Genomic DNA, 12,682 nt, shown 5'->3' with positions numbered 1-12,682 from the left:
TAACTCAGTCCCAAATATTGTGATAGCCTCTGTGTTTGTGTATTCTGGATATTATCGATGGACTTTTTTGTTTTTAATGTTTTTTTAATCAGGGAACATTTAATTTTTTGCTTGGAAGCACTAATTGTTTCCACATGGAGACACCAGGTCTACACATTCGTATTTTCTAGGGAGAAAGCTGGAGGAACTGCGGTAAACAAACATGATATTTCTCTTTTATACATGACATTTGTGCACTTGCCTTAAGAAAAGATTTTGCTTTCTCCAAAACCATTTTTACTGCGATTTTCTCAGTCCATTGCATACCAATGCCACACCACTTTGTCAGGATATGATTGGAGGAAAGAAGGATATCCGGGTTTTTTTGGCTAACTCAATCCCAGATATTGTGACAGCTTCTGTGTTTTTGTTTTCTGGACATTATTGATGGACTTTATTGTTTTGAAGGTTTTCTATCAGGGAACATTTAATTTTGAGCTTGAAAACACTAATTATTTCGACGTGGAGACACCAGCTCTACATATTCGTATTTTCTAGGGAGAAAGCTAGAGGAATTGTGGAAAAGAAACATGATATTTCTGTTTGTATGCATGATATTTTATGCACTTGCCGAACAAAAAGACTTTGCTTTTCTCCAAAAACATTTTTTACTGCGATTTTCTCGGTCCATTGCGTACGAATACCACACCACATTGTCCGGATATGACTGGATAAGTCCAGAAATCTCCGGTTATATTTTGGCTGGCTCAATCCCAGGTATAGCTACAGCCTCTGTGTTTCTGTTTTCCGGATATTATTGACGGACTTTATTGTTTTGAATATTTTTTATCAGGGAACATTTAATTTTGTGCTTGGAAACGCTAATTGGTTCCACATGGAGACACCAGCTCTACACATTCAAATTTTCTAGGGAGAAAGGTGGAGGAACTGCGGTAAACAAACATGATATTTGTCTTTTATACATGACATTTGTGCACTTGCCTAACGAAAAGATTTTGCTTTCTCCAAAACCATTTTTACTGCGATTTTCTCGGTCCACTGCATACAAGTTCCACACAACTTTGTCCGGATATGACTCTATGAAACCAGACATATCCGGTTGTGTTTTGGCTAACTCAATCCCAAATATTGTGATAGCCTCTGTGTTTGTGTTTTCTGGATATTATAGAAGGACTTTATTGTTTTGAATGCTTTTTACCAGGGAACATTTAATTTTGTGCTTGGAAACACTATTTGGTTCCACATGGAGACACCAGCTCTACACAATCGTATTATCTGGGGAGAAAGCTAGAGGAACTGCGGCAAACAATCATGATATTTTTGTTTGTATAGATGATATTTTATGCATTGCCTAATGAAAAGACATTGCTTTTCTCCAATACCATTTTTACTGTGATTTTCTCGGTCCATTGCATACGAATGCCATACCACTTTGTCCGGATATGACTGGATGAATCCAGAAATATCCTGTTGTGTTTTTGCTAACTCAATCCCAGATACTGCTACAGCTTCTGTGTTTGTGTTTTCTGGATATTATCGATGGACTTTATTGTTTTGAATGTTTTTTATCGGGGAATATTTAATTTTGTGCTTGGAAATGCTAATTGGTTCCTCTTGTAGACACCAGCTCTACACATTCGTATTTTCTAGGCAGAAAGCTCGGGGAACTGTGGCAAACAAACATGATATTTCTCTTTGTATACATGACATTTTATGCACTTGCCTAACGAAAAGACTTTGCTTATGTCCAAAACCATTTTTACAGTGACTTTCTCGGTCCATTGCATACGAATGCCATACCACTTTGTCCGGATATGACTGGATGAATCCAGAAATATCCGGTTGTGTTTTGGCTAACTCAATCCCAGATATGAGACAGCCTCTGTGTTTGTGTTTTCCGGATATTATCGATGGGCTATATTGCTTTGAATGCTTTTTATCAGGGCACATTTAATTTTCTGCTTGCAAAACTGTTTGGTACCACTTGGGGACACCAGCTCTACACATTCGTATTTTCTAGGGAGAAAGCTAGAGGAAATGCGGCAAACAAACATGATATTTCTGTTTCTATAGATGACATTTTATGCAAATTACTAACAAAAAGACTTTGCTTATGTGCAAAACCAATTTAATGTGATTTTCTCTGTCCATTGCATATGAATGCCGCACCACTTTGTCCGGATATGACTGGATGAAACCAGAAATATCCGCTTGTGTTTTGGCGAACTCAATCCCAGTTATTGCTACAGCCTCTGTGTTTCTGTTTTCCAGATATTATCGATGGACTTTTTTTTTATTGTTTTTTATCAGGGAATATTTAATTTTGTGCTTGCAAACACTGTTTGGTTCCACATGGAGACTCCAGCTCTACACATTCATATTTTCTAGGGAGAAAGCTAGAGGAAATGCGGCAAATAAACATGATATTTCTGTTTGTATGCATGATATTTTATGCATTTGCCTAAAGAAAAGACTTTGCTTTCCTCCAAAACCTTTGTCACTGTCATTTTTTGCGTCCATTGCATTCAAATTCCACACAACTGTGTCCGGATATGACTGGAAGAAATCAGAAATATCCGGTTGTGCTTTGGCTAACTCAATCCCAGTTATAGCTACAGCCTCTGTGTTTCTGTTTTCCGGATATTATTGATGGATTTTATTGTTTTGAATATTTTATCAGGGAACATTTAATATTGTGCTTGGAAACGCTAATTGGTTCCACATGGAGAAACCAGCTCTACATATTTGTACTTTCTAGGGACAAAGCTAGTGGAACTGCGGAAAACAAACATGATATTTCTGTTTGTATAGATGATATTTATGCACTTGCCTAATGAAAATACTTTGCCTTTCTCCAAAACCATTTTTACTGTGATTTTCTCGGTCCATTGCATATGAATTCCACACCACTTTGTCCGGATATGAGTGGATGAAACCAGAGATATCTGGGTGTGTTTTGGCTAACTCAATGCCAGATACTGCGACAGCCTATGTGTTTGTGTTTTCTGGATATTATCGATGGACTTTATTGTTTTGAATATTTTTTATCTGGAAACATTAATTTTGTGCTTGGAAACAATAATTGGTTCCACATGGAGACACCACCTCTACACATTCGTATTTTCTAGGGAGAAATCTATAGGAACTACGGCAAACAAACATGATATTTCTGTTTGTATAGAGGACATTTTATGCACTTCCCTAACGGAAAGACTTTGCTTTTCGCCAAAACCATTTTTACTGTGATTTTCTCGGTCCATTGCATACGAATGCCAGAAAACTTTGTCGGGATATGAATGGATGGAACCAGAAGTATCGTGTTGTGTTTTGGCTAACTAAATCCCAAATATTGCGACAGCCTCTGTGTTTGTGTTTTCTGGATATTATTGAAGGACTTTTTTGTTTTTAATGTTTTTTTAATCAGGGAACATTTAATTTTGTGCTTGGAAACACTAATTGTTTCCACATGGAGACACCAGGTCTACACATTCGTATTTTCTAGGGAGAAAGCTGGAGGAACTGCGGTAAACAAACATGATATTTCTCTTTTATACATGACATTTGTGCACTTGCCTAACGAAAAGATTTTGCTTTCTCCAAAACCATTTTTACTGCGATTTTCTCAGTCCATTGCATACCAATGCCACACCACTTTGTCAGGATATGATTGGAGGAAAGAAGGATATCCGGGTTTTTTTGGCTAACTCAATCCCAGATATTGTGACAGCTTCTGTGTTTTTGTTTTCTGGACATTATTGATGGACTTTATTGTTTTGAAGGTTTTCTATCAGGGAACATTTAATTTTGAGCTTGAAAACACTAATTATTTCGACGTGGAGACACCAGCTCTACATATTCGTATTTTCTAGGGAGAAAGCTAGAGGAATTGTGGAAAAGAAACATGATATTTCTGTTTGTATGCATGATATTTTATGCACTTGCCGAACAAAAAGACTTTGCTTTTCTCCAAAAACATTTTTTACTGCGATTTTCTCGGTCCATTGCGTAGGAATACCACACCACATTGTCTGGATATGACTGGATAAATCCAGAAATCTCCGGTTATATTTTGGCTAACTCAATCCCAGTTATAGCTACAGCCTCTGTGTTTCTGTTTTCCGGATATTATTGATGGACTTTATTGTTTTGAATATTTTTTATCAGGGAACATTTAATTTTGTGCTTGGAAACGCTAATTGGTTCCACATGGAGACACCAGCTCTACACATTCAAATTTTCTAGGGAGAAAGGTGGAGGAACTGCGGTAAACAAACATGATATTTGTCTTTTATACATGACATTTTTGCACTTGCCTAACGAAAAGATTTTGCTTTCTCCAAAACCATTTTTACTGCGATTTTCTCGGTCCACTGTATACAAGTTTCACACAACTTTGTCCGGATATGACTCTATGAAACCAGAGATATCCGGTTGTGTTTTGGCTAACTCAATCCCAAATATTGCGATAGCCTCTGTGTTTGTGTTTTCTGGATATTATAGAAGGACTTTATTGTTTTGAATGCTTTTTATCAGGAAACATTTAATTTTGTGCTTGGAAACACTATTTGGTTCCACATGGAGACACCAGCTCTACACAATCGTATTATCTGGGGAGAAAGCTAGAGGAACTGCGGCAAACAATCATGATATTTTTGTTTGTATAGATGATATTTTATGCATTGCCTAATGAAAATGTAAGACCCTAAAATAATGTTAACAAGGGTAAAAGAATTGGGCACGGTTGGAAAATGAAGTTGCTGGAGCTAACTTCATACTGTTCTGCTTCTGTGCAAAATGGCTGAGCTTGCTAAATGCCGTCATAAGATAAAATGCTGTTATAAGCTGTTATACGATAATTGAACTTTAGCTGAACTTATAGCATGTGATAATTGTTTTAGGAGCTATGTTAAGTTTTTGGGAACCATAAAAGCAGAAGTTGATCGAAAATGTACCCAACCTATGTTCTGTGACACCACGTTGACCCCATATTTATGCTTGCTCAAGTATAACTTGTTCCCTTTTGGAAAACCCCCTGTACTTTGTTCTTCTTCACCCTGGAATAACCCTTTTACCTTGTGATCTTTTGTCATGCTGTGGAAATATGCTAATGTTGTGGTTTTAAGCCTTAAATACTCTGTGCGAGTGATGATCGGGGCCTCTCTTCTTTGAGATGGCCCATTTGCGCAAATGTAATAAACTTTCCTCTGCTTTTGCATCGATTGGAGTGGAATTCGTGCTTCTGGGGGTCTCTCTCTGTGGGACACCTGCTTCTGGGGTCCTACATTTTGGGGGCTCGTCCGGGATTCGAGACCCCAGACCCACGCTCCATTCTCCAATCGGAGGTAAGTCTTTACTGTTCTGTGTATTTTTGCGTGTTTGTACGGGTGGCTAGGGCGTGCGGGCGGCTAGGCGCCAAAAGAATTGAGCCAGTAGTAGGTGAGGACAGACGTGTCCAAGACCCCTGGCTCGGGCCCTGGAGGACGCTCCAGTGGCGGTGTCTCGGGGGAGGCTGGCTAGGCAGCTCTCCCACCAGGTAGAGAAAAAAGGTCTTCTTCCCCGGGAAAGGGCTGGTGGCAAGGCAGCCGCTCCCGTTGGAAGTTTTGGTTTTAGTTTTTGTCTCAGTTTGTTGTTGCACGCAGTGTCTTTGTGAGTCTCATGATTTAGTGTTCTATACTTTCCTTATTTGCCTTTCCCCTTTAACATGGGACAAGGATTAACTACACCTTTAAGTCTTACTTTAGATCATTGGAGAGATGTCTGGGAGCGGGCCCAAAACTTGTCTGTAAGAGTGCAGAAGAAGAACTGGACAAGTTTTTGTACGTCCGAGTGGCCAGCCTTCAACATTGGGTGGCCACGGGATGGGACTTTTGACTCTCGGATTATTTTACAGGTGAAGAGCCAGGTCTGCAGGGGAGGGCACCCGGATCAAGTGCCCTACATCTTTGTGTGGGAGGACCTGGCGAAAAACCCCCCAGACTGGGTAAAACCTTTCCTCCTTCCCAACAGGGCGGTGGCGGAGCTCGATCCTGCTACACCCACCACCGCCCTGAGGATGAAGCCCAGTTCTGAGTCACCAGCAGTCGCCCTTGGGTTGGTGTCGAGCCCCAAAACCACTCCGATCCTACCCGCAACACCCCTAGTATCGGAACTTGCAGACCAGGGCAAATACCCTACCTCAACCCTCTACCCATTACAGGAATTGGACACCCTCAAACCTGAAAAGCCCTTAGCTCCTCCAGACGAGCAGGAGGATATCCCACCACCTTATACCCCCCGCCTCCTTAGAAGAGCACCTTATATCCCCCGCTTCCCAAAAAGGCCCGCGGTGCCCTTTTTGGAAACTGCGCGAAAAGACATGGAGGAGGAAGAATCCGATGAAATAGAGGAGGAAGGACCCCCGGCCCGTTCTAACTGGCCATCCTCCTCCTCCATATAATTGGGATCACAAGCCCTGACAGAACTTGCAGGGCCTATTTTACTAACATTAATTTTATTAACACTGTACTTAAATAAAATTCAGTAAAGGGAAGAGGGAGACTCAGACTCTACTGCCAGGCTCTCCTGAGGGGTTTAGCTAAAGGGGTTATAGGGGTAAAAACTGAGCTTAAAAAAAAAAAAAAAGGTCTAAGATGGGCGGTGGGGAAGGAACTGACTAAGATCCTGGCCACCACAATTAAAAGGAAGCACAGTTAAAAGAAAGCAGAGTAAGGGAGAAACAGGATAGGCAAGGACTCGGGAGACCAACAAAAGCACAGAGAAGTGCCCAAAAGGACAAGTCTGCCTAAGGACCGACTAACAACGGGAAGATCCGACTAACAACAAGAACCCAGTGGTGTACGACTGCCACACGAGACTGAACTGACCGAAACGGCCCCTGCAAGACGACGAGAGAAAAGACGGACGGCAACAGCGGAGTGGTGAGACTGGGCGACAGCGGCCCCTCGGCCCCTCCCTCGCTGGGACACATGTGGTTCGACACACGGTTAGGGATAGTGTTGGGGATGCGGGCTCTGCTCAGGTTCCCGTGGATAATGCTCCATCACCCCCTGCGGTGTCCGGGATGGGCCCACGCGATACCCCCCCCCCCAGCGTCCGGAGTTCAACGGAGATAACTGCGGGAGGCGGCCGAACAAGGTCAGTGGTTTGGGTTTCCACCTCCAACCCCCCCCCCCCCGAGAACTCTGCTCGGCAGGAAGAACTGATCGCTATAAATCACGCACTCCGTGCAGCTAAGAAAAAGGAACAGGTGGCAATGCACAAGAACAGCAGGTACGCTTTCGCCACTACCCACGGGGAACTCAAAATGGACAGAGGCTTTCCCGACCAAGAAGAAAAATTGCGCCAATGTTCCCCCGATTTGGATTACCAAAGGTACTGGGGTCAGACACTGGGCTGGCTTTCGTCTCCAGGGTAAGTCAGAAGGCACAGGTGTAGGAAATAGAAAGTTGCATTGTGTTTATAGGGTAGGTCAGATGGTGGGTAGCGGTGGCCAAGGTGCTGGGGATATAGTTAGGTAATTGTGGAGACTGGCACTGGAGACTGGGTCAAATTGCTGCTACACATTTTTTTATAACACTACATTTTTAACACTGCCACCCTTTTGCAACTTTCCCTACCCGCCGTATATTAGTCCAAAGGTCCCGTGCTCCCACACTCGTTCCAGGCTGGGACATCTTCTACACTCGCAAGCATCAAACCGAGATTCCTGAGCCGCACTGGAATACTGACCACACCAACAGCAAAAGGTGGACGCCGCCTGGGTTCACGTGGCACACTTGAAGAGGGCGGCAGCTGAACAGAGTCAAGGGACAGGCAGCCCTGCCGACAAAGCCAACACCGGAATGAAGACTACAACGCACTCAAAACCCCCTCAAGATAAGACTATTTCGCTCTTAGTATTTCTTTTCAGCATGGTTGGAGTAAACTCAAGTCCTCATATCCCTTATCATATTACTTGGCAGCTTGTTAATTTAAAAACCGGGGCAACTGTTAATAGCACCTCTGGCTTTAATGTTCTTAGTGGTTATTTTCCTGATTTGTATTTCAATCTTTGCCAACTTTTTGATGCTGATACTGTATGTATTGGGAGGGGAGGAACCTATGTCTGCCCCGGGGAAAAGAATGGAAAATCCCTTCCAGGCTGTGGGGGCTCCGAAGTAGGGTACTGTAAAAAGTGGGGTTGTGAAACCACTGGAAGTGTATATTGGAAACCCTCATCTTCATGGGACCTGATTACTGTTAGGGCGGCTCCAGGTATAACATTTACCGAATGCGGGGGTGGAGATTGCAGTACTTGTATGAATGGAAGGCAGGGTAGATGCCACCTCCAAATTCTTCGCTTTACAGATAAGGGAAAACAGGATAAATGGGACAGGCCTAAGTCATGGGGCATATACTTGTACAGACCGGCCAAAGACCCCTTTGCCCTATTTGCCTTAAGCCGGACAATTACTGTCATGACCAAATCGGATGGACCAAATAAAGTATTAACAGATCAGAGGCCTGTGCGGGGGCCTGTTCAGAGACCTGTGCCTAGGGTTACAACCCCAAGACCCAAGGGCCAACCCCCGACCTCTCGCACCCCAACCTCGACCTCTCCACCCTCTCTGACGACAGAGAAACCTGTGAGTCCTTGCTGCTCGTCTCCTGCTTTCCGGCCGGGCACAGGAAACCACCTCTTAAATCTAATTTCCATCTTAGTTATACTACTGTTGGTTTCAGAACCTCAAGATAAAATTATTTTGCCCTTAGTACTCTTTTTTTGCATGGCCTTGACTGTAGCAACGCCTTCTTCGCCCAGCCCCGGAAATTCCTCCTCACCCGGCACGGGGGATAGGCTCCTCAACTTAATATATGGGGCCTACCAGGCACTAAATAATTCTGATCCCAACAGGAGCCAGGATTGCTGGATGTGCCTTGCCTTACCTCCCCCTTATTATGAGGGAGTGGCTGTCATTGGAAATTGGACTAACCATACTACTGTCCCTCCCCGGTGCTCCGGTTTGCCATCCCACCGGCTAACTCTTACAGAAGTAACAGGACAAGGGCTTTGTGTAGATTCCGTTCCCCCTCGATACCAGGGCCTCTGTAACAAAACCATGACCATTAAACCAGGCGCCTATTACCTGACAGGGCCGGATGGGTTATATTGGGCATGTAATACTGGCCTGACCCCCTGCTTGGCAGGACAAGCTCATAATCAAACTCATGAGTGGTGCGTCATGATTGAAATATGGCCTCGGGTCACGTTACATAGCTCTGAAGAAGTCTACCAACACTATGAGGGAAATCTCCGGTTCCGTAGGGAACCTGTATCCATAACACTAGCTCTTATATTAGGGGGACTCACAGTTGGGGGTATTGGGATAGGCATAGGTACTGGAACTACTGCTCTACATAAGACAAATCAATTCCATCTACTACAGCAAGCTATGCATTCAGATTTACGAGCCTTAGAAGAATCTGTTAGTGCCCTGGAAAAATCCTTAACCTCACTCTCTGAGGTAGTATTACAAAATAGAAGGGGACTGGATTTGGTATTCTTAAAGGAGGGGGGACTTTGTGCAGCCTTAAAGGAAGAGTGTTGTTTCTATGTGGATCACACTGGAGTGGTTAGAGATAATATGGCAAAATTAAGGGAAAGACTAAAACAGCGGGAGAGCTATTTTAAGACAGGACAGTCATGGTTCCAGGGCTGGTTTAATTCATCCCCTTGGCTTACAACTTTAATTTCCTCTATCGCAGGGCCCTTGGTAATATTACTCTTAATTTTAACCATTGGACCCTGCATAATAAATAGGCTTATTCAGTTTGTTAACGATAGATTGTCTGTCACCCACGCCTTAATCCTAACCCTACAACACCAAAGTTTAAAATTGGAGGACATAGAAGACGGATTTTAAAATGCAGCTATCCCTAAAATTTTAAGATTAAAATTAGTACAAAAAGAAGAGGAGGGAATGTAAGACCCTAAAATAATGTTAACAAGGGTAAAAGAATTGGGCACGGTTGGAAAATGAAGTTGCTGGAGCTAACTGCATACTGTTCTGCTTCTGTGCAAAATGGCTGAGCTTGCTAAATGCCGTCATAAGATAAAATGCTGTTATAAGCTGTTATACGATAATTGAACTTTAGCTGAACTTATAGCATGTGATAATTGTTTTAGGAGCTATGTTAAGTTTTTGGGAACCATAAAAGCAGAAGTTGATCGAAAATGTACCCAACCTATGTTCTGTGACACCACGTTGACCCCATATTTATGCTTGCTCAAGTATAACTTGTTCCCTTTTGGAAAACCCCCTGTACTTTGTTCTTCTTCACCCTGGAATAACCCTTTTACCTTGTGATCTTTTGTCATGCTGTGGAAATATGCTAATGTTGTGGTTTTAAGCCTTAAATACTCTGTGCGAGTGATGATCGGGGCCTCTCTTCTTTGAGACGGCCCATTTGCGCAAATGTAATAAACTTTCCTCTGCTTTTGCATCGATTGGAGTGGAATTCGTGCTTCTGGGGGTCTCTCTCTGTGGGACACCTGCTTCTGGGGTCCTACAAAAAGACATTGCTTTTCTCCAATACCATTTTTACTGTGATTTTCTCGGTCCATTGCATATGAATGCCATACCACTTTGTCCGGATATGACTGGATGAATCCAGAAATATCCTGTTGTGTTTTGGCTAACTCAATCCCAGATACTGCTACAGCTTCTGTGTTTGTGTTTTCTGGATATTATCGATGGACTTTATTGTTTTGAATGTTTTTATCAGAGTACATTTAATTTTGTACCGTTGAAACACTAATTGGTTCCTCTTGTAGACACCAGCTCTACACATTCGTATTTTCTAGGCAGAAAGCTCGGGGAACTGTGGCAAACAAACACGATATTTCTCTTTGTGTACATGACATTTTATGCACTTGCCTAACGAAAAGACTTTGCTTATGTCCAAAACCATTTTTACAGTGATTTTCTCGGTCCATTGCATACGAATGCCATACCACTTTGTCCGGATATGACTGGATGAATCCAGAAATATCCGGTTGTGTTTTGGCTAACTCAATCCCAGATATGAGACAGCCTCTGTGTTTGTGTTTTCCGGATATTATCGATGGGCTATATTGCTTTGAATGCTTTTTATCAGGGCACATTTAATTTTCTGCTTGCAAAACTGTTTGGTACCACTTGGGGACACCAGCTCTACACATTCGTATTTTCTAGGGAGAAAGCTAGAGGAAATGTGGCAAACAAACATGATATTTCTGTTTCTATAGATGACATTTTATGCAATTTACTAACAAAAAGACTTTGCTTATGTGCAAAACCAATTTAATGTGATTTTCTCTGGCCATTGCATATGAATGCTGCACCACTTTGTCCGGATATGACTGGATGAAACCAGAAATATCCGCTTGTGTTTTGGCGAACTCAATCCCAGTTATTGCTACAGCCTCTGTGTTTCTGTTTTCCAGATATTATCGATGGACTTTTTTTTTATTGTTTTTTATCAGGGAATATTTAATTTTGTGCTTGCAAACACTGTTTGGTTCCACATGGAGACTCCAGCTCTACACATTCATATTTTCTAGGGAGAAAGCTAGAGGAAATGCGGCAAATAAACATGATATTTCTGTTTGTATGCATGATATTTTATGCATTTGCCTAAAGAAAAGACTTTGCTTTCCTCCAAAACCTTTGTCACTGTCATTTTTTGCGTCCATTGCATTCAAATTCCACACAACTGTGTCCGGATATGACTGGAAGAAATCAGAAATATCCGGTTGTGCTTTGGCTAACTCAATCCCAGTTATAGCTACAGCCTCTGTGTTTCTGTTTTCCGGATATTATTGATGGATTTTATTGTTTTGAATATTTTATCAGGGAACATTTAATATTGTGCTTGGAAACGCTAATTGGTTCCACATGGAGAAACCAGCTCTACATATTTGTACTTTCTAGGGACAAAGCTAGTGGAACTGCGGAAAACAAACATGATATTTCTGTTTGTATAGATGATATTTATGCACTTGCCTAATGAAAATACTTTGCCTTTCTCCAAAACCATTTTTACTGTGATTTTCTCGGTCCATTGCATATGAATTCCACACCACTTTGTCCGGATATGAGTGGATGAAACCAGAGATATCTGGGTGTGTTTTGGCTAACTCAATGCCAGATACTGCGACAGCCTATGTGTTTGTGTTTTCTGGATATTATAGAGGGACTTTATTGTTTTGAATGTTTTTATCAAGGAACATTTAATTTTTTGCTAGGAAACACTAATTGGTTCCACATGGAGACACAAGGTCTACACATCCGTATTTTCTAGGGAGGAAACAAGAGGAACAGCTGCAAACAAACATGATATTTCTGTTTGTATAGATGACATTTTATGCACTTGCCAAACGAAAAGACTTTGCTTTTCTCCATAACCATTTTTGCTAGATTTTCTCGGTCCATTGCATACGAATTCCACACCACTTTGTCCGGATATGACGGGATGAAACCTAAATATCCGGTTGCGTTTTGGCTAACTCAAACCCAGATATGGCTACAGCCTGTGTGTTTGTGTTTTCCGGATATTAGCGACAGATTTTATTGTTTTGAATGTTTTTCATCAGGGAACATTTACTTTTGTGCTTGGAAATGCTAATTAGTTCCACTTTGTGACACCAGCTCTACACATTCGT

General features: G+C 42.1%; 1 protein-coding gene across 1 annotated transcript; it reads left to right on the top strand.

Moving 5' to 3' along the window:
• The first annotated feature begins 7,841 nt into the window (after positions 1-7,841).
• Positions 7,842-9,902, top strand: LOC133758741 (MLV-related proviral Env polyprotein-like). Its single transcript, XM_062189901.1, has one exon. The coding sequence runs from the start codon at positions 7,842-7,844 to the stop codon at positions 9,900-9,902; it is 2,061 nt and encodes a 686-aa protein (XP_062045885.1).
• The last annotated feature ends 2,780 nt before the right edge of the window (positions 9,903-12,682 follow it).

Source organism: Lepus europaeus, chromosome 4, assembly GCF_033115175.1.
Source record: "Lepus europaeus isolate LE1 chromosome 4, mLepTim1.pri, whole genome shotgun sequence".
NCBI classification, from domain to species: Eukaryota; Metazoa; Chordata; class Mammalia; order Lagomorpha; family Leporidae; genus Lepus; species Lepus europaeus.
This window is presented reverse-complemented; position numbering and strand designations above follow the sequence as displayed.

What these genes read in the sequence shown, in the direction of transcription:
- LOC133758741 (XM_062189901.1), top strand. Translation starts at nt 7,842, where the DNA reads ATGAAGACTACAACGCACTCAAAACCCCCTCAAGATAAGACTATTTCG.